General features: G+C 53.9%; 1 protein-coding gene and 1 long non-coding RNA gene across 2 annotated transcripts; both read right to left on the reverse strand.

Annotated features, from left to right (window-relative positions):
- Positions 1-3,714: 3,714 nt before the first annotated feature.
- Positions 3,715-8,451, reverse strand: PURA (purine rich element binding protein A). The gene has a single exon (XM_010727340.3). It carries the CDS (start codon positions 8,312-8,314, stop codon positions 7,322-7,324), a length of 993 nt encoding a protein of 330 aa, XP_010725642.3. The 5' UTR covers positions 8,315-8,451; the 3' UTR covers positions 3,715-7,321.
- Positions 8,452-10,051: 1,600 nt separating this feature from the next.
- Positions 10,052-22,644, reverse strand: LOC146543289 (uncharacterized). Its single transcript, XR_014886519.1, has 3 exons — positions 20,958-22,644; positions 13,846-14,059; positions 10,052-13,211 (listed from the first exon to the last, which is right to left on the reverse strand). It is a non-coding gene; the product is annotated as an uncharacterized LOC146543289 (long non-coding RNA).
- Between the last annotated feature and the right edge of the window lie 4,240 nt (positions 22,645-26,884).

The raw sequence follows: 26,884 nt of genomic DNA on the forward strand, positions 1-26,884 counted from the left end.
CAGGGACAGCCACCCCACCGCAGGGATGGGGCTGGGGGGGCTGTAAGGGCCATTCCAACCCAACTGTTCTGTGGTTCCACAGATGCACAGCAGCCTCCTCCAGCCTCCAAGGGAAGCCTGCAGCATTGTCCCAGCACTGGATGGTGCATCAGCACTGCTGGTGACATTCAGGATCTCCACACAAGACACGTCCGTGCATGCCAGCCCCACATCCTGGGCACCAAGCTCATCACCTTGAGCCACGGCTGCACCCCACATGACAGCGTGAGACGCCTCTGAAGGCACATACCAGCAGAACAGTGTCACTTGATAGTCAAACCCACTGAGATGCTGTCAATAAAGACACAAGCCTTGACTCCTTGACAGTCACCAGTGGGGACTGAGAGAACAGTCTCTTCGACGTGTCCAACAGGAAACCCAAACTCATTTGAGTTAACGTGGTCATGCAGTCACCTTTTACAAATAGGCTCTCCATAGAAGAGAACATGCTTACCACTGCAGCATTTCAACATATAGAGGTCCAAACCTCTTAAACAAGCTCTCAATTGGACATGCCCATGGCAGGTCAGATCCCAGCAGCCTCTCACTCCCAGCCTGCACCGCCAAGAGGGGCACATGCTCCTCTGCAGTAACCTCACACCTCTCACCTCTCCGGTCTGCAGCAGAAAGAATGAAGCTTTTCTTCACTTCCTGCATATTTTCAGATAATGTTTCAGACAAAAACCTCATCCAGGAAGGCTCAGAACAAACCTTTAGTGCCAGTGCTGCATTCAGCCCACTTCAGTTTCTACATGTCCTAAGCCTAAGAGAAGACTAAGACACATATTTTGCAGCGGTATGCTCTGCATACAACAGAGATTTGCTGCATAAGTGTGCTCCTAGCCGAGCGATGGAGCCAGGGGAGGCCCTTTGGGTCCCCTGCACTGCCCCACGCAGCACCCCGAGCCCGGCCTGGGCACAATGCAGTCCCAGACGTGGGGATGGCCATGGGGGGCCGAGCTCAGGGCCGGTCTCCCCCAGGCACACGTGTGCCCGCCGTGTCCATCTGAACAGGGCTGCTGGGACCGCGCGGCCATTTGCACTGCCTCGTTATCATCAGCCAACGCTCAAAGCCAGTCCGTCCTCTATCTTTATTCTTCCTCGCTTATCTCCAGCCGGCGTTTACTGTGAAAACACACCTCGTTCTTTGCGATAGGAATTCAACTCTACCTCTTCTGCAGCATTTCGCCTCCCGAGCTCCCCACACATCTCCCGCTCCCACAGACGCGGCTTCGGGAAGCTCCGCCGCTCCAGCCCCGGCTGCGGCCCCGAGCGGGGCTGTGCCCCCGCCGTCCCCTCGCACACGGCAGCCCCGGGGCCGGGGCGCTCGGGAAGAGGCTCCCGCAGCCTTCGGGCTCGGAGCCTGAGCCCCGTTCCACCGCACGCTTTCCCAGAGCCCGCTGAGACGTTCCGCACCCTCGGACGGCTCAGCCGAGCGCGCAGCCCCGGCACTGCGGCGGGTCGGGAGGAGCTGTACGCAACGCCGGTTCCTCTCGCCCGGCCCCGCTCCCGTCTCCGCGCCTTCACCGGCGGCCGCAGAATCCTCCGTGTGGCGGGTAAAGCCCGCACCTTTCCATTGCGCTTCCCCAGCACCGCCGTCCCCACTGCAATAAAATATCCCGCGTGCTGTTAGTAGAGTAACTCTCGGGATGGCTAACAACTGACATTTGGCATCTACTTCTGCGCGATATCCACACCGCTCCGACTTGCAGCAGCTCCAAGCGACGCGTGGCCCTGCGGTGCTCGCAGCCCTGGCGCTGTGCGAGCACTGAGATGCGCTGCGCTGCCCCGCGGGCTCAGCGCCCGGCCTGTGGGTACCGCTTTAACAGTTCCGGCAGGAACCCAAATCCTCCGAAGAGTAACAAAGAGGGGAAGGCGGGCGGAAAGCAGCTCGCAAACCAGACCCAGAGCAACCAGCCGGCACAGACAGCGCGACAGCGGGGAGACGGCATCGCCCTGAGCCCCGCGCGCACCCGCAGGGCTGTCCCGCCCCGGCGCAGGGAATCCTGCAGCCGAAAGGGAACAGCGCTCTTAGGCGCTGTCAGCCCGGCGCTCTCAGTCATTTCGACAAAGGAGAGCCAACGCAAAAGGAAAAACGAACGCCACGTGCTTCGGGTCCAAAGATCGGGCTCCGGTTCAAGCAGGATTTTCAGAAATGTCACCGTTTGGAGAGTTCATTGGATTAACCTTAACTAGCTGAAAACTATATATACACGTCTCCTTGCCACGTTCACAGCCCACGCACAACAGTTTGCGGTGCCAGAGAGCTAACTAACTCATGTGAAAGGAACCAGAAGAAAGGAACCGTCGGCTCGAAAAAAATGCTCTGGGCTGAAATTATCTCTCATTGTTACAAGTGGCACAGGAGATCGCGCCAGCTTCGGGACTCGGGGTAAAAATGGAAGCGGCTTGTTTACCTTGTCACTGGTGTCAAAACATTCTGACAGGACTTTGCATGCAGCCAGCTTCTCCGTTCCGCCACCCAAAGTTCTGATCCTTCCACCCATCCTTGCACGTCAGAGAACAAAACTGAGAGAGCAAAACTTTCGGTGAGAGAAGGGCACGTGCACGAAGTGCAAAGCCTGGCGCAGGGCTCCCTATAAGAGCCAAGCAGCAGCACAGCCGTGGCCCGCAGCTACATGTCTGCAGAGACAGCAGCAGGATCAGAAGAGAAGAAGAGGAAAGTTTGGTAAGCCCGATAGAAAAGCAAAGCAAAGAGGAAGAAATAAAAAAGTACAAACCAGGATTTAAAAATTGCAATTAAAAATAAATAAATCTTAACAGAGTCCTTTTAGCAGGGAAACTTGCCATCTTTTGGGGCAGGTGAGACCTCTGACCAAACGATCCAAGCCAAGAGGGAGCAAAAAGGTTTTGAAGGAGCAAAAAGAGCATGCAGTCAGGTGGCAATTTGCTTCTGCCCTCTGACTTCCAGCTCACCTAAGAGAAATGGAGGGTGTTTTCAGCATGTCAGAATAGCAAAGCTAGGAGGTTTGCTGGTTCTGGTTGCATTTTGAATTTCCCACAAGCGTTCCCCGCAATGTAAACTCGTTTTAGCGTTCTTGTACGTTCATATCAGGATTTCCACTTCCAACTCCCACAGCCTGGGAACAGCCGAGGCCGCCCAATTGTGTTTGCACCCTTCAGAGCAACGGGAGGTGCGGGATCCAAATGCAGTGGATCCTCTGAAGTCTTTGATCCAAAACATACAGCAATTCCACTTAAAAAGAAAAAAGGGGGGGGGGGGAAAGGAAAAAAATAAGGGAGAAAAAAGGTTTTATCCATTCAGCTTGGAGAAGAGAGGAAAGCGACAGAGCCTGGAGAAGATAAGGGCTGCGAAGATGTAAAGTGCAGCACTTCTGCTCAACAGAGAGCGGGGTTTCGTTCTAAATGCCGGGAGCCAAACTCCCCAAATATGATTTTAGCGTTTTGGGGCACTGAGTGAAATCGAGGTGGGAGAAGCGTGGAGTGAGAACGGCTTGATGTTTTCACAAACCGTAATGGTAAAAGCGTGGCTGCTTTCAGCAGATCCGCGGGATCAACCGAATCTCCGCCGAGCGGCGCGGAGCCGCACCGACACACCGCGCTACCCTGCGCCGATCCTGCCCCCGTCTGCTCCTCGGGGACGGCGGCACTGCCCGGCCACGCACATGGAATGAAAACAGTCGGTACGGCTGGTACAGATCCAGTGACTTTTTATTACAAATGTACTTGATCGCTTGGCTTCAGAAATTTTAAATGAATCCCTATTTTCTGGACGCCGATACAAAGCAAAATCTATTTTTACAAATTAAGCGCCTAAAAAATTGACAATAATATTAGAGTTTGATGGAACAAAAATAAAACAACAAAAAACAGTTACAAAAACCTTGAATCCCCTTTTAAGAAGAGATCCCCTCCCGGCCCCGCAGTCCCGTTACGCGACATTAACACCGCTGTCGAACACGGAGCTGCGTTCCGCCCGCGCACAGCGCGCAAACCGCGCCTTAGCGGTCGGTGTTCCGGTTACAGCAGCGACGCCATCCGACCCAACGGCACCGGCCGCCTCCCCCGATCCCTCATTTACATTTAAGAGCTTGCATAGTTCGAAGGGACAAAGGTCACATTGCAGCTAATCATAATAAAAAAAAAAAAAAAAAAAAAAAAAAAAAAAGTGGTTACAGTGCGATTCCAAAGGCAACAAAGGAGCCGATCCCTAGAAGCCGCCCTCGGGGGGCTCCGAGCGGCTCCTCGCAACCGGCCCGTCCCCGCACTGCCACCAACGGCTCCACTCGGCCCCGCCGTCCGGGCCGGCAGAGATCGGGGAGCGGGAAAGGGGAAAGAGGAAAGAGGAGCGGGGTCGGGCGGAGCGGGGCTGGACGTGAACCGAGCGTCGCCCGGCGCCTCCCGGCCGCGAGCCGAAGCGCAAAAGAAGAGGCAGGACCAAGAGCGGCTGGTGCTTTTTGTCTGGGCTTTTATTTAACTTCTCAGAGACAGAGCTGTTCTGTTTTGTTTTCTTTTCTTTTTCTTTTTCTTTTTTTTTTAACAACAACAAAAAAATGATTTTGATTTCGGAGGACAACTCTCCGTTAGTGTAGAACCACTTACAGGGAGGTCGCATTTTAGCGGTCAATTACTTGACAGCGTCCCTTTAACTCAGAAACAAAGCAATGCCAGTGTTGCAATGCATTTCAAGTTTTCTTGCACGCAGTTCTATCGTGCTCTTGGACCTATCCCACAAGACATTTAAAAGCATGTCACCGAGGAAAATAAGGCATGCTGCTCAGGAATTGGGGACCTTGGCACATTTGAGCACACTGTCTTTTTGAGAAACAACAGATATGGTCAAATATACCTCGCTTCTCCCGCACCGAACTGAGCTTTCTATACTTTGTTTTAAATACTGAGACCTCGGAGCCGTGGTAAGGCACCGAACACCTCTGGGAACGGAAGAAATAAAAAATAATTTAAAAAAAAAAAAAAAAAAGAACCAGAACAAAACCAGAAAAGCGAAAGCAACCCAAAGCAAGCCCAAATCCCACGAACCTTTAGAGTCCTTTACTCTCTCAATATCATCATTCACCAAGTCCTAGGAGGAAGGGGAAAACAAAAACCAACGACCAACACGCCAGCAAAGCCCGAAGGAGACACGGACGGACGGACGGACGGACGGACGGACGGAGCGCTCCGGCTCCGCTACCCGACGGCCGCCCCGCCGCGCCCCGCCTCGCCGGCACCGCAGCCGGGCCGAGGTTGGGGGTTGAAGGCCGGACTGCGGGCAGCGCCGTGCGGCCCAGCGGGGCCGTCGGGGGTTGGAGGCGGAGCCCCCCGTCCCTCACGCAGCACCGTAACAGCGGGAAGGAACGCGGCGGGAGAGCCCGAGCGGCACCGCCTAACGATGCCGACACGCCGTTGAGAACCGTTCCGAATGTCACATTATGAGCTCGGAAAGCTTATTTTACTGCTCGGAAATAGGAAAGTGCACATGAAAGCCATTTTCGACATTTCCAGTGATTGTTAAAGAAACAAACGCCCAACGCTCGACGCCGCCTCATCGATAACTGCGAACACCGACGGGGAGGGCACGGCACGACGGGAACAGTTCTGACACTCACAGTACATCTCCAAAACAAAGGGGGAGGGGGAGCAGGGAGAAAAGGAATTATAATTTTCAATGGAAATAGCAGACAGCAGAAAACAAACTCCTCTCACCGAGCTCCGCTCTCCCCCGTGCCCCCCCGCGCGGGGCACGGCCCAACGCTGCCCGCCGAGCTCCGGCCACCGACTACAGTCGTACTGCTTAAGGCATCTTTTGTTTATAACATCTTTTCTTCTCGTCACGATGATAGTCATGCAGCAGTTTAATGATAAAAATATATTAATATTTTACTATACAGCAGCAAGAAATTAGTCAATTAAAAGCACACCAACTTAAAAAAAAAAAAAGAAAGAAAAAAAAAAGAAAAAGAAAACAAAAATCCACCTGTAAAAGTCTATTATTACAAATCATTTCAGTTCGGAGCTCGGCCCGGGAGCGGGGCTGGCGGGGAACGGCGGCACGGCACGGCACGGCACGGCACGGCAGAGCATGGCACAGCACCGCACAGCACAGCCCGCAGCACCGCACCGCACAGCACCACACAGCACGGTACAGCACAGCCCGCAGCACCGCTCCGCACCGCTCAGCACCGCCCGGCCCCGCGCAGCGCCTGAGTGCTCAAAGTACACAGAATAAAGAAAAGAACCAACAGATTATGAACAATACATGAACATCTCGTATACACAACAATGACAGTACGCCTACGGAGCTGTAAACCAAACAGGTGCAGAAAAATATTACGGGAGGAAATCCTTTACTTTTTTTCTCTCTCTATCTCTCTTTTTTCTTTTCTTTTTTTTTTTCTTTTTCTTTTTTTTTTTTAATTTTTACTATTTGAATAACTTTGGTTCCAACGTAAAAATCACAAGTTAGCAAATTTCATTTAAATGCCTTTTTTAATAATTTTTCTTCATGTTCACAGAAGTTTCACTGACCATTTTTATATGTCGAAGGTCCAGATGCAATGCATATCGTATAAAAGAGAGCACTTATTGTTTACCTTGCATGAATTAAACCTACGTACCTTGTAACTCTACAAACTTCTGCATAACATTTAGACAAAGCTCAGACACACAGCATGCCTAGCCCTCATATATATATACACATCTCTAATCACAGGTATATAGGGTGTCAAATATACTATAGTAACCTCCATGTAAGGTTCGAAATTTGGTAACAAAATGAGAAGAAAAAACTAAAAATATTATTTTACGTGTTCTAAAATATCTCTCTTTTTTTGTGCTAAAGTCAAATGTTAGCTCAACATGAAAAGGACTTTTTATATAATTCAGCAATATTATAATCTTGACCATTTTTGCAAACACTTTTAATAATAATAGCTTAAACGTGTACAAAAGTTCTCGGTTAATTAGGGAAATAAACACTCAGTTCTTTATATTTTTAATCAAGTAGGAAACACAGTTCATATATAATGTTATTACTTTTTTTTGACTTTTTTGTTTTGTTTGTTTGTTTGTTTGTTTGTTTTAGCAGCTGCTTACTGTTTGATACGGTGGGAAAAGTGGAGGGACATCCAGCGATGGGTGGCGGGTCGGAGGCGTTGCTGTCGCTCGGTGGAGGCTGCCGGGCGGGGGGTGCTCCGGGGGTGCCGCCCGGGGACGGCCGCGGGCCGCCGCCCGCCGCCCGCGCGGCCAAGAGCAGTCCGAGTCCGCGGCCCCGGCGCCGGGCGGGGCGGCCGGCGGGCGGTCAGTCCTCCTCGGGCTCGTCGGCCTGCAGCAGGGCGCCGGGCGGCCCGGCGGCGGCGGCGGCGGCTGCGGCGGCGGCGGCGGCGGCCGCGCTGCCCTCGGCCTCGGGCGGCGGCTCGGGCCCGGCCCCGGAGCCCGCGGGGGCGGCGGCGGCGGCGCGCTTGTCCCGCTGCTTCTCCTGGATCTTCTTCATCTCGTCCGAGTACTTGCAGAAGGTGTGGCCGAACTTGGCCCAGACCTTGTAGGGGACGGTGATGGAGTTGCGGTAGGTGGGCTTCACCTCGCTCACCCGCATGAAGACGCCGTACTTGTTGGAGCCCACGTCGAAGAAGAAACGCTTGTTGTCCACAGTCAAGGAGGTGCCCTCGGGCAGCTCGGCCGGCTCCTCCTCCACGCCGTAGTCGTCGATGAGCTTGGCCAGCGCGTCGCGGAACTCGATCAGGCCCTGCGCCGGCAGCGCGATGGTCTGGCCCTGCGCGGCGCCCAGCCCCGGGCCGCGGTTGACGGTCTGGCGGACGCGCAGGAAGCGCCCGCGCTGGTTCTCCTTCAGATCCATGTAGTACTTGCGGTTCTCCCGCACCAGGAACTCGCTCTTGAGCGCCCGGCGCGGCTCGTCGGCCGCCTGCGCCAGCTCGGGGGGCTGGCTGGGCCCCAGCTGCGCGTAGTGCTCGATGAAGTCGCCCAGGTAGTCGCGGAACTCCACCGCCACCGACATGGAGAGCGTCAGGCGGCTCTTGTTGCCGCCGGCGCCCACCTCGGCGATCTTCAGGAAGCGGCCCTTGGCGTTCTGCTTCACGTCCAGGTAGAAGCGCTTGTTCTGGATGTCCACCCGCTTGGAGGCCAGCTCCTGCGTCTCGTGCTGCAGCCCGCCGCCCGGCCCGCCGCCGCCGCCGCCCGAGCCCGGCCCCCCGGCGCCCGCCGCGCCCCCGCCGCCGCCGCCGCCGCCGCCGCCGCCGCCGCCGCCCTGCTCGCTGCCGCTGTCTCTGTCCGCCATGATGCCGCCGCTCCGCCCGCCGCCGCCGCCGCCGCCGCCCGGCCGCGCCGCCTCGGCCGCCGCTCCGCCGCCGCTCGCCCGGCGCCCCCGCGCCGCAGCCCGCGCCGCCGCCTCGGCCGCCCCGGCCGCCGCCCGCGCCGCCGCCGCTCCGCCCGCCGCCGCCGCCGCTGCTGCAACAGCCCCCGCGGCCACCAGCCGGCCGCTCTCGCGAGATCTGCGGGAGCGAGGAGAGGGCGCGGGAGGCGGCAGAGAGCGGCCCCGCCGCCGGCCGCCCCGCCGTGCGGGCAGCAGCGCCGCGCCGACGGGCGGCCGCACCGCGCGCCGAGCCGGGCCGGGCCGGGCCGGGCCGGGCGGGGCGGGGCAGGGTCGGACGGGGCAGGGCCGGGCGGTGCCGCTCCGCGCCGCGCCGTACCGCGCCGCGCCGCGCTATACCGTACCGCGCCGCGCTTTACCGTACCGCGCCGCCCTCCGGGCGGACCTCTCATCTGCTCCCGACCCTGTTGCCCTCCCGCCGGCCTCGGCGGTTCCCCCAAGTCCCTGCTGGCAGCCCGCTGCCGGCCCGTCACGGGCACGCTGGAGAGGGACGCGCGGCTCCGGCCCCCTCCGGCGCGGCCCCCGCCCGCCCGGCACAGCTGCTCGGGGCCGCCGCTCCCGCGGTCTGCGTGGAGCGACCGCCGAAGGGAACGCGCGACGGCTGCGGCCCCCGGCCCCAACGGGCGGCGGAGCGGGCGGGCACGGCCGTGGCTTCGCGCACGTCCGCAGCCGGGCCCTGCTCCCGGCCCGGGCGCTGCCATCTGTTTCTTTCCCACGAAGAATCGCTGTTTCGACGTTTCGGGCGGCCGCGAGGAGTCCTTTTTCGGAAACCATCGAAAGGACGAGCCCACGTGGAGGGAACCGGACGGCCGCCCCTCGCCAGTGCCGAGACACGGAAGGCGTCCCTCGGTCACACCGAGCGGAACGGGGACAGCCGTTCTCCGGGCTCCTGACCCACGGAGCGGAGCTCATCGGGCGAGCGGACCCCCGCTGCGCGCGGAGCGCTTCGCGTCTTCCCATGGAAATTCGTTTTCTCGGCACGAGCGCTCCCGATGCTCCTTCCCCCCGCGGCCGCGCTGCCGCTACTTGGCAGGACCGAACAGCTGCGGCTCGCGGGGCCGCACTGAGTCCCGGGAATGGTGGGGGCTGAACCCCGGGGCGGGACGGGGCCGGCACTATGGGAGCGAGGGGCACCGGGAGGCTCGGGGCTGGCCTCCCGCGGGCGAGGAAATGTGGAAAACAAAATCTCGGCTCTGAACCCGCGCCGGACCGCCGGGCCACGCCGGACCGGTACCTCGGTACCGTGGCTCCCCCTCCCCGCCCCGTCGGGCACGCGGTCATCGGAGAACAGAGCGGTTTGTGACCAAGCTGGTGCCGGGGCTCCGCTCACGTTTTGCCGCTCAGCGGCTCCTGGCGGAGCCCGGCCCGATGAGGCGGCTCCCGATGGCGGGGGCACGGAGATCTCCGCGCCGGGAGAGGGCCCGGTGCCGTTCCGCCGTCGGGCCCGGGGCTGCCGGTAGGGCCAGGAAGCTCCGCCGGGCTGCGCAGGGAAATCCCGGGGTCAGGGGACGTTGGAAGCCGCAGGGCCTCGGCAGCGAGCCGGCAGCTGACCGGAAGCATCGAGGGCCATCGGCTTGGAGCAATGCGCGGCACCGCGCACCGGGCACCGAGCGCGGGGCTGAGTGGCCGGGCGGAGACCTGAGCTTCCCGAGGACTTCCCGGTCCCGGAGCCCGTAGGTGGAAAGAGGGGTATACAGGGATATATATTGACGTATATTTATTAAGGACTGCTAAATAAATTCATACTGCATTCCTGGCACCGGAGCCAACAAGGAAGCACCACACCACCACCACGGTGGGGCAAAGCCGCGAGGGGCCGCCACGCCGCCGGCGAGTGCGGCCGGGCCGGGGACTGCTGCGTGCTCGTCCCGGCGGCACGGGAACCGCGGAGCCACCCGCTGCACGGCCCCGCACGGCCGTTCGGCTCCGCTGACGAACGGCTCAGGTAGGAGGAGGCCGGAGGAGCGCAAAGGAGCGGGGCGAGGCCGAACCGAGGGGCGGCTGCGGGCGGGCAGTGAGCATCCTCTGGTCCCGGCTGTCAAAGGGCTGCGGGCTCGCAGGGGGAGTCTGTATGCATGGGGCTGCCCTGGCGATGGGTGCTGTCTCCTCCACGGCTGCCCCGAGGTCGCCGCGGTACAGCGAGGACCGTCCTGCTGTAACGGCAGGATTTTGTGTCCCACTTTGCTCATTTGTCCCGAAAAGGAACAGAGTTGAACAGCCTTACCCGAGGCCTAATACCAGCAGCTGTCCTAATGGTGCTTGAACCGCTGCCTTAGTCGTGCTGGAAAGCTGGTAAATATATCACTGGTGATGGCTGGTGAAACCTGTCTGCTAGGGAGCGGGTGGCCGTCCCTGGCCACGCAGGGTGAGAGCTGTTCATTCTAATGGTGCTGCTTGAGGAGGGCCAGCAACAGAGGCTGGTGCTCTCACGGTCAGCTTTGTTATGCCCAGAGTGGATACACTCAGTGAATCCTCTGAGCCCCAGGAATATGGCCCGACATTATTTCCCCTTAGGTGGGATGCTGCTGGGTGCCCTCTCTGCCCACCCTCTCTGTGTTGCTGGTTGCAGAAGTTATCAGAGCACTCTGGTGGCTATGTGCCTTGTGTAGGCAGTAATGACCAAAGGGTGGGCAGGTTGTCGCAGGGGTTGCGTGCTGCTGTACCTCACTGCTGAGGTACTCATACCAACGTGTCCCATACGCTTCGCAAGCTCCACTTTGAGCTTCTCTCTGTTCTACTGAGAACCACTCCAAGCCATTCTGCCCCAAAGCTCTTATATCTTTCTCCGATTCTTTACGGTGAGGGTAACGGAGCGCTGGAACAGGCTGCCCAGGGAGGTTGTGGAGTCTCCTTCTCTGGAGATATTCAAGTCTCGCCTGGATGCCTACCTGTGAGACCTGGTGTAGGGAACCTGCTTTGGCAGGGGGGTTGGTCTCGATGATCTCTAGAGGTCCCTTCCAACCCCTACAATTCTGTGATTCTGTGATAACTTTTAATCCCCAGCTTGAATATACCAATGGCTACTTCACAGTTACTGATTCTTGTGCAACTTTTATCTTTGTACTTACACATCTTTTTCTCGTATTCTCCCTCTTTTGTCTCTCAGTAGCAATTATATCCCTTCAGCCTCTGTTTTGTTAGTCTAAATAGGACAAACACTTAGAAGTTTCCTCCCATTGGACACATTCTTCTTTCTGTTACTGTTGTGGCTATCCTTCATTGCACCGGTTTGGGTTCCCCTGAAGGACAGGGGTAAGGGTTTTCTCTGTCACTGCTGTGACTCGAGATTTAAGATCAATGAGCCTTTTGTTTCAAAATCCAATTCAGAGGGCTTTTAAGAACATATCTGATGTGGACAGTGAGCAGTCCTTGCCCAGCACTCCCACCACAGAACAGGCAGCACGTTCTGGTTTATGTAGAACTCAAGTACTCCCTGAGGCTTGCAGCAAGAGAACCATCAACAAAGCATCTGCTACAGGCTTGGAGCTGGAGCAGTCCAAGTTTGGACTCCAAGCCTGATATCCAGCCACAAAACAACTCTGTTGATTCCGAGAGCTTGTATGAACATTTGTAATCACAGGAGGGAATCTAAGAGCCATTCAAACAACAGGTAAGATTAGTAACGAAAATGGCTGAGATGAGATTGTTACTGTGCAAGTCAAAGAAAAGCCCATCACATACAGACGATGTTGCCAAGAAACACATTTGAGTGGCAGAGCCACTCTTCTTCCCGTCACTGTCCAAATTCCCCTGCAGTCCTTCCCGCTCTGTTCAGCCCAGTTGAGGTATCCATTGGATTAGGAGGTGATTAAATTTTGGTATGACACCAGACAAAGCTCTTCTCTCATGCTGCAACGTTAGGTCTCTTCCTGGGTTCAGTCCTTGCCCAGCACTCCCACCACGGAACAGGCAGCACGTTCTGGTTTATGCAGAACTCAAGTACTCCCTGAGGCTTGCAGCAAGAGAACCATCAACAAAGCATCTGCTACAGGCTTGGAGCTGGAGCAGTCAGAAAGAAATTACAGCAGTGTGGGGGTGTCTGAAGTTGTGCAAAGGCTTAGAGGAGCTAGAGTGTGCAAAACAATGGCAAAAGCTTCCCCTGCTGTCCACATGGATCCTGCTCAGCACACGCCTTTAGAAAGCAGCTCAGTGTGGCTTGTGTGCTGAGAGCCTTCCTTGCCCCGTGAACAAGCCCCATCGTGTGCAATGAACAAGAAACCAGCACACCACATCTGTAAGTCATTTAGGAAGATGGGAATGATGAGCTGTGCACACAATAGAGTTGCTATTAAGTCTGTCGATCCTAATTTAAGAAGTATTTCTCAATGAAAATTATTTATAAAAAGAAATTGCAGTGACCCTAAATGAAATTATTTGTGAATGGTTTTTAGTCTCCCAGATCAGTTAAAACTCCTGTGTTAGTCACTGGATGACATCCAAACTACATGCTGAATGAATAGCATGTCTGCCAAATTTCTTTTTTTTCACCCTCACCCAGTCTGGCACAGGACAGCTGAAGTCATTTTTCTAAATATCTTTCAGAACATCAAGCAACTGTAAAATAACAATGGAAAAGCTTGGCCACATCTAACTACAGCCTTCCAGTTGTAACCGCTTCTCTTGGGAAAGGCACTGCAGCTCCTTTGATGCTGGTTTGGGTGAGTACTCTTGGGGGAATCTGAGTGCAGCTCCAGGAGTGGAACGGGCTGTGTGGGCACCTGCTGCAGGACAAGGAGCGCTGATGGCCTGAGGATGTGCCAACTGCTTCTGATCCAAAAGCAGTGCCCGTGAAGATGCTCAAAAACTAAAGGAAGAAAAACAAACAACAGTGAATCATTGGCTGAACAATGGCAGAACAAGTTCTTGCTTCTGTCTGCAAAGATAAAGTGCCAGTTCTTTTAAGCACCATGTGAAGTCCCATCCAAGTGTATTAAGCTTGGGACTGTTTTCACAATGCCTTGTTCCAATTATGCAGTATGCTTTCTCTTCTCTCAGCTGGCCTGTAAGTCTCCCTGTTGCCCTTTTCTCTGAAAGCTGTCTTCCAGCAAATGGAGACTTTCTCTTTTCAGGCATGGAGGACTCTATGGCATTGTCACCTGCAGAGATGTAGGAGTCTTGCTGGTCCTCAGCTCTCATGGAATCAGGGGGAAACACGATTGTCCAGCTCCCCAAATAAACTAGTAATGGAGACCAAAATAATGGATGCTGTTCTGTTGAAAACCAATGACAAATAGCAATCAAATTCCAATCTTGCTGATTTTCAATAACAAAAATTTATAAAACCAAGGCTCGCTGCACCTCACATCCTCAGGTAAGAGGGAGGACCCACTCTAATGTATTGTTAGGAAATGTTTTGCACCCCTAAAACTTCATTGTGCCCTTAGTCAATAGTAGCAAATCTACCCCCCAAAAGTCAGACTACGTTCACCTCACTTTACCTCGGTGCATGTATCACAACATCCAGCTTGCTTGTTTTCCTCTAGTTGGAGCAGATTGATACCTGGTGGTGTCAGCAGGTTTGCTTCATTTTTCCCATGTGGTGCATGCTGGGAAGGTGCCAAGTATCTGGGAAGCCAGCAAAGCTGGATCTGCAGGATAGCACAGCTGGCTCTGCAGGATGGCACAGCTGGATTTGTGGTATGGAACAGCTGCCTGTGTAAGTAAGCACAAGAAGATCTGTTGGATAATACAGCTGGATCTGCAGGAGGACACAACTGGATCTGTGGGATGGCACAGCTGGATCTGCAGGAGGGCACTGCTGCCTGTGTAGGTAAGGACAGCTGGATCTGTGGGGCAGCTCAGCTGGATTTGCAGGATGCACAGCTGGCTGAGTGGGGAAGCACAGCTAGATCTGCAGTGTGGCTGCCTCTTGCTCTTGGCACACCTGCTGGTCCTTTTACAGCATGATATCAGTCATGTGATTTCTGCTTTTCAATTCCCATTCTCCTGCCTTGCTGGTGTAACCAGAGCCATGTCTGACTGCCCGGGTGGTCCTGTGGTGCTGTTCCTGCAGCCATAGCTCCTGGTCCTTGGTTAGCCATGCAGAAAGCCCACTGGCACCCTCTCCAGTCTTGCTTTTCCTTCTGTGTTTTGGAGTGTGCCAGGGTTTGTGGGCTGTGACTCCATTTTTGGAAAGTGCTGGCAAGCATTGCCTGCAGCTCTTCTGGTTTTCCCAGCCCAGGCCTACCTGACAGAAGTGCAGCTCATCTCTGTGCCAGAATTAATCCTGCCATGAACATACAGCCTCCAGATAGGAGGTGGCCAGATCCCCCATGTGAGTTTCTCAGCATATCCAGGCACTTTAAATTCATAAAGAAACCAGAGAAAAGGAGGAGGTGGTGGCCTCCAGCTCTGTGCAGTAAAGTCTTTGCTCTGGAGACCTCAAGTCTGAGCGTACTTCTCAGACTAGGGGTGCTTTCTGGTCCTCTGTAACACCTGGTTCCTGCCCCTCTGCACTGCAGCTTCTTGCAGGTAGGCCTTCCTCATGCCTTTAAGCTCCTTTTCCTTAAAGAGCATGTAAGGCTGACTGCAACTCCCAAATCACAGACTCGACCTTTTACAGTTCTTTGAAATGTCCCTGGTGCGTTGCTGGGTCCAGAGTTCCACAGCAACCTGCTGAGAGCTGCACAAAACCTTCATCTCCATCCGAAATGTTTTCACTGCTTAAATCTGGATGGTACCCAGATGTTAGGCCAAAGCTACCAATGTTTTGGAGATTCTTTTCTCCTGGTTTCCTGTCTGTAGTGTTCCCTCAGCAGGAACACAGGTCTCTGAGTGTGGTGTGTAGCTTGGGCCCTACTGGACCTTTTTTCTTTCTCCCACATCCAGAGGCTCCCTGATGAGCTTCAGGGATGACAGTTCCTCCCCAGAGGCCTGATGGTGGGGCTTGGTCACTGCCTGGGCCTGGGGGAAAGTGACCATTTCGTGGTCATTTTTCAGGATTATTAATTAATTTGTTATGAAGTCTCTCTTCACAGAGAGACTGTGAAGAAAATTAACTCCATCCCAGCCAAAACCAGGACAGGTTTCCTGCAGTGTCTCTTTAGGCAGAGCTGCACAGAATATCCCTGCTTGGGCCATAGCCTGGAATGGAATCAGCTGTTCAGCAGTTGTTCCCTACTGGGATCAGGATCTGGCTCCCAGTGTCTGAAGCCTTAGGTGCGCCTGGAGATGCTGTGATGTGCTCAGCTGGGAGTGGATACAGTGCTGAGCTGCGAGCCCAATTTTCTGTGCTGGAGGACAGAGAGGGATGAGTTCCCTGTTACCTCGGGGAAGACGTCATAGCTTTGGGGATGAGGATTAGGATGCTGCCTGAAACAAAAGACATGAGGACTTAAAGGCCCCCACATCCTCAAAAAAGGCAAAGAAGCATCAACGTAACCCCACAGCATGTGCTTTCAGCCAGATACTACAGATCAGCTAAGTGGGTCTAAAAGCAATTAATCCCTCACAGAGAGGATGAAATCACCACTGTTCCATTTAATGTAAAACGCGTGGATTATCGGAATGTATTGACAGGGCAGCAGCACCTGGCCCTTGAGGCAGGCTGCTCACTCAACTGTTGGGCTCTCAGGATAGAGCTGGCTACTGCTTCCTTGTCCTCTGCAAGATGTCGTTTACATAGCTGTGAAAGTAGCTTCCTCATCTTACTCAACACAACAAAAAGCAATCTCCAGCTGTGCAGTTCAACAGAACAGACAAGTGCTTAGATTCCTAACTGGATTGCAGGTAATTGATGCTGTTGAACTGTCCCTGTTTAAGTTAGAACCTTTTGCTATATTCAGGCAGTTGCCATCCCCTGCACCCTGCGTCCACCCCCAGGTGCTGCTGACGGTGGTTTTGTACCCTCTCGGTCCTCGCGGAGGTGAACAGCAACCCGATCGGAAAGCCAGAGCCCACCGGCTGCTGCGGGGCTGGAGAGAGCCTGTGCATTTGGGTGGGGATGGCCAGGAGGAGCTGGCAGCCCTTTCAAACCTGCAAGCCTGGTGCTGTCCCTTCCCCTCAGGTCCTTCCCTCTGCCCCCTTCGGGGGCTGCAGCCTTCTTGGAAGGGCGGGGGAAAGGCTCCCGGTCAGGGAACCTTCTGCCTTCTTCAGGTTCTGCCCCAGCGGAGCAGTCCGGTGGTGTTTGCCGGGTGCTCCACAGAGTCAAGTGAGCTGCCGGGGGACCTGGCTGAGCGGCGCGCTGGCTGCAAGGAGAAGCTTATTTTCTCAAAGCTGCAGGGGACAGCAGCCGGAGGCGCCCGGCCAGCCAGCGTGGCACTGCCGGTGCCGTCAGCGGGAGCAGGGCAGCTGCGTGGCAGCTCTGGCCGGAGGAAGAGAGGCACGGGGGCGAGCACAGCGCTGGCAGAGCAGAGCTGGGAAGACCATCCTAGCAGATGGCAGCTCTTTCCTCATGCCCTGTAAGCAGGATGTCATTCTGTCTCCCAGACTCATGGCCCCAGAATTCCAGGAGTTAGCATCTCTTGTTTTCCTAGTATTCCCTTTCCAGAGATGAGACTCAACACCTGCTTTCTGCATCATCAGAGAGGGCAGAAGGTCCTAGCTTGGGGTGTAGATCAGGCTCTGCTCCTAGCAGCAAATAACAGCTCTGCAGGCTATGTGCCTAAGTCACATGTTTGTTCTTCTTCCAATTGCTTTGTGAGAGGCTTCCCCAGAGCAATGCCAGGCCATGGCCATGGAGGTGCTGGCCCCTGGTTAAGGCAGCAGGAAACAGAGACACACCAGAGGCTAAGAGCTGAAGCAGTCTATTGGCATCTCTCAGCATCACTGCCCAACATTTTCTGTGTTTTTTGTGTTAAGCTGCCATGCAGGAAGACTTGCTGCAGCTCCTGGCAGTGGATCTGACACTGGCCCTGGGCTTGATCTTGCTCTCTCTGAGCTAGGTGGTGTGTTCCATGAGCTTCTACACAAGTCTGGGCTCTGAGGTGGATATGGACCTGTGGGAAGCCTGCAAGACTCCAGGCTGAGCAGGGAGTCATGCAGAGCATGCTGCTCCACACAGTGTTGATGAAGCTCTGACTCTGTTTGACATCCACCAGGAGAGGAATTTGGTTGGATCCCCCGAGATGCAAGCACTTGGTTGACTACAAACAAACCTCATTGAGCAGTTGCTTGGCAGGCTGCTTGGAAAGCATGGGAACTTTGGCACAAAAGAATTTATAGCCTCAAAACTTCTGAACTATTGATGTAACCAGTGAAGGTATCTCATTTTTGGTTGTTCACAGCGACTGGACATGGTGATAAGCAAAGCCTTTCTGGAGGATGCTCCAATGCCTTTCCTGGTAGAAACCACAGCTTCTGGAGAACAAGAACCTGCAGTACTCACCAGCCTTGTTGACAGATGGAAATATAGGCCAGCATTCAGCTCTGCAGTCCTCCTACAAGAGTGGTGGGTGACTGCCACTGCTGGGAGCTAGATGCAATACCACCATTTACAAGCTATCTATGGGCCTGCAGAAAGAGAAGAGCCAACTCATTTGGCTTTTGGGTTCTCATGGCTTCTCATTTGAGGCTTTACCAAGAAGAAAAGGAGCCATGACAAGGGGGTTTGCCCAAGGGTAGCAAGATCGCTCATGATTCACAAGGGCTTGATATGTGCAGTCCCTGGGGTGACAAAGAGGCTCAGCTCCTGTGCTGAGTGCAGCAGTTCTGTGTGCCAGCACGGGCACAGAAAAGTTCTCCTTTCCTTGTGAGCAAGCTACTTCCCATGGGACGCATTAAGTTACACTGCATTGTAGGAAGAAAATGACAGTCCCTTCAATTTTTTAACATAGTTCCTTTTATTTATTAATTATGTAATGCTTGCCTTCGTCTCTTTCAGATTCACTTTTGGGATGTCCTCCTTCAGCACTGCTGTGACCCTGGGAGTTAGCAGGTCTCTCTGAGACCAGGTTAGGTTTTGGAAACCTGGGACGTTCACTCACCATGGTACAGCAGAGGGTAAAAGCTTGAGGATGTTGCCCCAGTTTTGGGATCTTCCTAAAGAGATGTAACATTTAGAATCTCTCAGGCCATGCTGCTCAGAGGCAGCATTCCTTTTACTTGTCTCCACAAGATGCTGCGGTAAAAAACATGTAAAGGTTCTGGCACTCCCGATGCTTTGTTTCACACAATGCAAGAGAGGCTGCAGGGTCCATGCAGATTGGTTGTCTGCTGGGAAACAGCTTCAATCTTATGAAACAATTCCCATGTGTCTCATTGGGGTACAGAGCCATCAGAGAGGATGGCATGCGCTGGGACGTTCTGGTGTAACACAGAGGAACACTTCTGGGCCCCAGTTCCATAAGGATAACAGCAGCTCTCTGCTCTGGCTGCTCACCAAGCACTACAAGCATGTTTGGATCAAGCACGGGCTCCAACAATGTCTGTTGGCCATATTATATGCTTTTGGATCTTCCAGTCCCACTAAGCACAGCAAATCCATAGCAAATTCATAGCCCTACTAAATCCTGCCACCAGGAATCACCTGGGATCAATGAGAAGTACAATTATGGCACAGCAATGAGTCTTTCTTCTCTCTCTCCAGGGACCGTTAGGGTGATTTCAGCATCTCACAGTGTGTCCATGTATAGAGGATAGTTTGTTTTTTTTTCATAGAATCACAGGATCATAGAATTATTTGAATTGAAATAGACTCTTAAAGGTCATCTAGTCCAACTCCCCTGCAATGAACAGAGACACCTGCAACTTAATCAGATGCTCGGAGCCCCATCCAGCGTGACCTTGGGTGTCTCTAGGGATGAGGCATCCATCACAGAATCACAGAACTGCAGGGGTTGGAAGGGACCTCTAGAGATCATTGAGTCCAACCCCCTGCTAAAGCAGGTTCCTTACAACAGGTCACACAATTAGGTGTCCAGACAGGTCTTGAATATCCACAGAGAGGAGACTCAACAGCCTTCTTGGGCAACCTGTTCCAGTGCTCACTTACCCTTACCATGAAGTCCTTCCACATGTTTGTATGGAACTCTCTGTGATCAAGTTTTAGGGCAGAGCTCCTTGTCCTATTGTTACATGAAAAGAGCCTGGCTTCATCCATCTGCCTCCCATCTCTCTTTATGAATATTAATCAGATCTTCCCTCAGTCTTCCCCAGGCTAACAGACCCAGGTTACTCAGCCTTTCCTCATTACGGAGATATTCCAGGCTGCCATCATTTTTGTGACCCTCTGCTGGACTTCTTCTAGGAGATCCCTTTCTTTTTTGAAATGGGGGGGAACACAGAACTGGGCACAGTAGTCTAAATACAGCCTCATGAAGGCAGAATAGAGCAGGAGGATCATCTCCCTTGACCTGTTGGCCACATTCTTGTTAATGCATCCCAGAATATCACTGACCTTCTTGGCCACAGGGGCTCACTACTGGCTCATGGCCAACCTGTTGGCCACCAGAACAACCTTCTCAGCAAAGCTCCACCCCAGCAGGTCATCCCCCAACCTGTACTGATGCATGCAATTATTCTTCCCCAAGTGCAAGACTCCACACTTGCTCTTGTTAAACCTTGTCAGGCTCCTCCCTGCTCAGCTCTCCAGTCTGTTCAGGTCTTGCTGAATGGCAGCAGAACCTTTTGCTGTGTCAGCCGCTCCCCCCAGCTTTGTACCATCAGCAAACTTGCTGAGAGTGAACTCTATCCCTTCATTCAGATCACTGATGAACCTCTCTGGGCACCCTGTGCCAGTGCTTCACTGCCCTTATTGTAAAAAACTTTTTCATTATATCCAACCTAAATCTTCCCTTTTTCAGTTTGAAACTGTTTTCCCTTCTCCTACCACAACAGACCCTAGTAAAGAGTCTGTCCCCTTCTTTCTCCCTCCTTTCGCATACTGAAAGGCTTCTCTCAGCTCTCTCGGATCCTTCCCTTCTCCATCTGCACAGCCCCAGCTCTCAGCCCGTCCTCACAGGGAGGTGTTCCACCCCTGGGAGCATTTCTGGGCCCTCCTCTGGACACATCCCAACAGCTCCATGTCTCTCCTATGCTGAGCACTCCCTATCCAGATGCAGCACTGCAGGTGAGGCACAGAGCAGAGGAGCAGATCCCCTCCACCACCCTGCTGGCCGTGCTGCTTTGGGTGCACCCAGGGCACAGTTTGCCCTCTGGGCTACGAGGGCACAGTGCTGGGTCATGTCCAGCTGCCACCCAGCAGTGCCCCAAGTCCTTTTTGGCAGGGCTGTGCTCCATCCTGTCACCCCTCAGCTTGCACTGACAGTGGCGGTTGCCACGGCCCAGGTGCCAGGCTGTGTGCTGGGCTTTGTTGAACCTCACGATGCTCTCCTGGGCCCACTGCTCAGTCTGGGTCTCTCTGAATGGCATCCCGTCCCTCGGTGTGTCCCCTCACAGCTTGCTGTCACCTGCAGACCGCTCAGGGAGCACTCGATACCACTCGGTGTCACTGATGAAGACATTAAAGAGCATCGGTCCCAGCATTGACCCCTGAGGGCCACCACTCATCCCTCGTCTCCATCCGGACATGGAGCCATTGACCACCACTCTCTGGGTACAATCTCACAACCTCTGCCGCATCCATTCATAAGTCCGCCCATCAAATCCATACCTTTCCAATCTGGAGAGGAAGATGTTGTGGAGGACAGCACCAAAGGCCTTTCTGAAGTCTGGATAGTTGACATCAATGGCTCTTCCCTTGTCTGCTGATGCAGTTATGGCATTGTGAAAGGTCATTAGGTTGATCAAGCAGGTCCTGCCCTTAGTGAAGCCATGCTGGCTTTTTGGTTTACAGCTGGGCATATTGGCTGCTGGAATGTTTTAGGAAATCGCTAAAATGGAGTCTCAGATCAGCCCTGGTGTGACGAGACAAAGTCCAGCATAAGTGTGCAGCAGACACAATCAGCCTCACAGTAACCACATTCAATGAACTGTTTTACAGCTGCTCTGCAAATCCCGCAGGGCTGCAGGGGCTCTGACCCGGCAAGGTTTGAACGGAGCAGGTCAGAGGCCGCGATGTCAGAAATACCCGCCTCGTGTCAGAAAGGAGGAGGGTTTATGAGGTGGGAGAGGTGCCGTTGTGGCTCCGGCACAGCCCGAGGGCTGCCGCGCGCCCGGCTCCTGCTGAGCCCGGCCAGGAGCTGGCAGGGCGGGGGGCTCGGCGCAGCCCTGCCGAGCAGAAGGCACTTCTTGGGGCCCGGATCTGCTTTGCACCGTGGGAAAATCCACCCACACGAACACGGGGAGCACGTTAGGGGACGTCGGCTTTACGCACGAGCGGCTTTTCTCCTCGTATTCTCCGTCATTAGGAAGGCGCTCCCACCGGCCCGCTCGGCTCTCACCGACGGCGGAGCGCCCGGCGCAGCACGGCCCTGCTGCGGAGCCCTGCGGGAGCGGCCGGGCCTACGGCCGGCGCGGGGCTCGGCGCGGCCGCTGCTGCCACCTGGCGGGGGCGGGCGGGCGCGGGCGGGCCGCCGCGGAGGCCTCGGGTCGGGGCCGGGCTGCGCTCGCGGCGGTGTGGGCTCAGCGATCGGGACGCAGCCGTCCACTGCGCCGGAGCCGCGGGCCGTGCCCGGACAGAGGGACCCGCGGCCGGAGCGCCCCGCCCCGCACGGCCGCGCCCCGCGGGGAGGCAGGCCGCGCCGAGCGCTCGTCCGTTTTAACCCCGAGGGCGGAGGCGCGGCAGGGCCTCGTCAGGGGTGTACCGCCTCTCGGGAAGCACCTAACTGTGCCGAGCTGCAGGATGCGGCCTTTGTCTCTTGCTGCGTTGGAAGAGAGTTTCTCTCTCTTGTCCCTATGTGTGCCCTCCGGGTGGTTTTTTAGACCACCGTTAATTCAGCCCTCAGCCTCCCCGTTTCCAGATGAAATGAAATGACATTCCTTCATCCTTCCTGCCAGCCCCCGTGTCCCTCAGCCACCCCACCTGAATGTGTGATGCCTCGCGTGTGATGTCATTTCGTTATGGGACAGAGCAAGCGCTGATGGCAGCCAGTGGCTCAGGTAAGCTGGGCTGAGCTCTGTACCTCACCGCTTCTGCAAAGAGCAGAGAGTCCCACCGAAGCCTTTGTTTTGCAGAATTGGCCTGACAGCCTTTCCAGGTGATGAATTTTGGATGAGGAAATAGAAATCGTTGTCCCTGGCTTTGCAGGGTTAATCTCAGCGCAGACACGTGTGCTGCTGCCGCTGTCCTCAGCGCCAGCCGGGAGGTACACAGGAAAGAGCTGACGAGGAGCTGCAGACCGGGAAAGAGCCGTGGCGATCACACCGCAGATGCGCTGCAGAGTCGTGGAGTGCCTGTGGAGGGAGGGTACTGTGTGCGCATGTGCTTGCCCATGGATCACACCAGCGAGATGCAGCAGATGAGCTGCCTTGCTCTATTTGTAACCTCCCACCGCTCTTGAATAGGCTTGGCAAGGAGGGGGGAAGATGAAAACTGAGCTGAAAATTGAAACGAGGCTCGGATGCTTGGAGGGGTTTAGGAGGCTGATTCAACCCATCACTCCCAAGGGAAGTGGGAGCACGTGTGCCTCTTGAGCCCTGTGTTTTACTGTCAAGCTCAGCACACACCTTGGCACAAAATCATTTGCATTAACTCACTGGGAAAAGGAGACGTAAGAACACAAACCACAAAGTACAGGATTTCAATCTGACATGAAGAAAGAAAAGAAAGCTGAAGGAAAAGGAAAAAAAAACTCAGTCTTTATTTTTTAATTTGTATCCTTTGAACTGGCTGCAGGAGTGGTTGGTGAGGACAGTGGCTGTGTCATGACCCTGTGTTAGGCTCCAGCCTCTCTTGCTGAGTGTCACACAAGGGAGATACTGTATTCAGGAACTTGTTACCAATTGCCTATAGCGCTTAGAGGGCTGGTCCCAGGGGGCACATGTAGGTACATGATGAGACATCAGCATGGACTAACCTGGGCTCCACCGAAACCTGTCCTGCAGGGAAGATGTGGGACTGGGGAACTGACAGAGTAACAGAAGTGCAACCAGCAATTCATAGGGACCAAGGGATGTGGAACCATTTGGAGTCATCCACTAAAAATCCTTAGTGACAAAGCAGACTAAAACAGAGTCATGCAAGGGCAACAGATAATTAAAGCCAGGGCAAATGTTTGCAGCAGCTGTCTCAGGACAGGGCCTTCATCCCACACCTATCTCCTTGACTTGGCATCAGCCAAATGCTGCACCGGTTGCTCCCTCTGTGCAGTCACAGCCTGTGTCCCTGCCTGGCCTGTGGTTTTCTTGTTTTGATTCAGCACTCACTGTCATATTGTTCTCAGAGGTACAGGATCTTCCTGGGAAGAATGGGGAGTCACAATGGGAACACCCAGGTCTCATCTCCAGAGCCTCCTGCTCCTTACATGCAGCATGTGCGCAGCCCAGCCCTCTCCTAATCCCGGCCCTTCATTGCCCCCAGCCCTCCTTGCAAAGGGCAAGATGAGGACTGAGGCTCCACCACCCCTTCAGTCCTCCTGGCTTTATTCCAAAACTGCTAATTAAAAAGCCAGTGTCATCAGTGAGTTTTCTGATATGAAAACTTTTCCGTAAGGAACTGGTCCCAAATCCACCAACTCATTTCACATTTATTTTAAATCTGAGCTTTACATCATGTAATTTCCTCCAGGGCTTGATTATCTTCTCGGTAAAAGCACTGTTGTTCTGGTTTGTGAGACCTATATTTAATCTCGCTGTAAAGCCTCTGTACCTCCCAGTACAGGGCTTAGATGCTGCCACAGCTCCTGGCTTTGCCTTTCTATTTATATGAATCCATTAAACAAGGTGCTAATTCTGCAATATTGAGGGTGTTCTCCAGCCATGGGGTGCCTGTCAGCATTAACTTCTTGCTGCAGAAATGGTCTCCTGAACCTCAGAAGTCATCCAAAGGCACTCTCTTAAACGGTAGCAGACAACATATAAACAGGGAATCGAAGGCACAGTCAGACAGGATCCTTCTCTGTCTCTCTTATTCCGGTGGCACCTCAAGTCCTTCTCTGTATTTCCCCTACCTGTGACAAGGGGTCATTCAGTGTATTTTTACATGGAAATACATGAAACAGGTAAAAGTGGAAGGGGGAATCATTTTCCTGAGCCTGCTCACAGCCCTCTGCTCTCAGCCAGAGGCTCTGAGCTGCCCAGGTCACCTCTCTGACATACACATTTTGCAGCGCAAAAAAGCTCTTATTTGAATGCAAATGCTTTCACCAGCCTTTCAGTGGAGGCCTCAGTTTCCAACTCTCCAGCATCACCTCATGACCACATTTTCACTTTAACCTTAGAATCATAGAATCATAGAATCACCAAGGTTGGAAAAGACTCACAGGATCACCCAGTCCAACCATCCACCTATCACCAATAGTTCTCACTAAACCACATCCCTCAACACAACATCTAAATGTTCCTTGAACACCCCCAGGGTTGGTGACTCCCTGGGCAGCCCATTCCACTGCCTGACCACTCTTTCAGAGAAGTAGTATTTCCTAACGTCCAGCCTGAATCTCCCCTGGCGCAGCTTGAAGCCATTCCCTCTGGTCCTATCACTAGTTACACGAGAGAAAAGGCCGACCCCCAGCTCACTACAATGGAGTGAGCTATCCCTCTCCTCTTACAGACCCAGATCTGCTGCCTGATGGCGTCCAGCCCTTCACCCGCACCCCTGGCCTCAGCCCAGCCCCCCGTGTTTGCATGGCAGCTGCAGAGCTCCTAGGCTGTGGCACTCAAAAGTGGCATTCTCTGACAAAGGTGTCAGATGTATTCACAAATATGACAAACAAAGGTGTACATCTGTTCACAAAAGTGTGAACAGATGTATTTCTGACAAAAACCTTAACTCACTTTTAATGGTGATTTGGAGATTTTTCTTTTAATTGTTCATCTTCATAATAATTTCTTATGTTTCTTTCAGATACTGGCTGACGTGGCCAGGAGATGCATGTGGGAACACACAAATGGACTTTAAGAAGTGTTATTTTCAATTCTTCAGTTCAACTTTGATGATGGATTTTCTAAAAGCTTCTGGAACTAAAGACAGGCAATGGCTCGATTTTCTTTTACCAATTAGGATTCCCAGGCCAAAGGAGCCATGACACAGCTTGGTTTGCAACAGGCCTTGGGAACTCAGAGGTGTGCAGACATACCCGACGCACTGGCTTAACTGCAACAGTTATTTAACACAGAGGTGAGTGTAAGGGGAGTCTGCAGAGAAAAGGAAAGTGAGAATAGTCAGGGCAGCCAGAGGGAGATCCAGTCCTGGGGAATCTCTGGGATTGAGCAGGCTCTTGCACTGATACTTGTGGCTGATGGCCTGGATGCTGGAGGCTGCAGAAACAGCCAAAAAATGCACTCCAGTGTGGGGAGAAGTGCTGTGGCAGTGGCTTTTCTGTGGCAGGTTTCCTTCTGCCTCGAGGAGTGTGAAACCCTTGAAGGCTGGGCTGCTGCTAAATGCCTCAGGTACAGATGTATGCATCTAACACACAAAGGCATTTGAAAGGTACTGTGAGCCAAGGCCACATGGACAATGGTCAGAATGACTGGCGTGCAAAATTTGGGTACCAAGGCATGGACCAAATCATCCGATTGGGAAGTCTAGTATTAAAAAGAATGGCTAAAGTTTGTATTTTATTTCTATTCATCATTTCTGCTTGTATGGGTGGACAAGGAGAGAATGAGTTTCCTGGGGAGGGCAGCAGATAAAAGAGGTACACATTTCCTTGAAAGATGTGTGTATTTTTTCTTCTTTGCTCCTAGGTTAATATGCCATAAAAGGGCTGGAGGTAACCCTGATAGCTTTTCTATCATGAGCAAGAAACTGGCTAGTTCTTCACTCTTGTAGGGTCTTTCTCCCTTTGATTGCTAGCTATGTGCAGAGAGAGAAGTCTTTCCAGCGTGGAGTTCATCACTGCCCCAGGATGAATAGGCTGAATTCTTGCAAAGGAGAGCTTGAGGTGGACACCAATGGATTTGGTGTTCAGGCATGTTTCCAAGCCTCTGTAAAACAGCTAACTGTTACAGGGGAGAAAGCTGTCCCCTTAAGGGGCTGGGGTGTGGGTGAGCGTCTCCAGAGCCTGCTGCCTTTGCACCATCAGAGTCCATACAGGAGACTGTACGACCTCGTGCTGGGGGAAGGCTGGGGAGATGGAGGAACATGCTTGCAATGCACACATGCTTCCGAGACTTGCCTGAAGCAGGGAAGAGCTGAGCACAGCCCTGTGCAGGCCGACACCAGCTCACACAGAGAGGTGTGGGGTGGAAGAGCCTTCCATGGTCTGTTCCTCATTCCACCAAAAGCCCCCTGTCTTTGACAGGATTTACCCACACTGGATCTGCTGGAACAATTAACAATTAATTTCAATTAATGTGTAAGATGTTGAGGATTTGCAACCTGCCTGCCTATGCTGTTGGGGTCAACATCTGGCAGAAGAACTGCAGGGTTCCCTGCCACAGGGATGGATTTTGCCCTTGGGATGCTGTGTTCTGTGGCGTCTGTCACTGAGCTGGGATCTTTGTGCCAGAAGCTCCTTTTGCAGAGGGAGACAGAGC

This window comes from Meleagris gallopavo, chromosome 15 (genome assembly GCF_905368555.1).
Source record: "Meleagris gallopavo chromosome 15, MGAL_WU_HG_1.1, whole genome shotgun sequence".
Taxonomy (NCBI): Eukaryota; Metazoa; Chordata; class Aves; order Galliformes; family Phasianidae; genus Meleagris; species Meleagris gallopavo.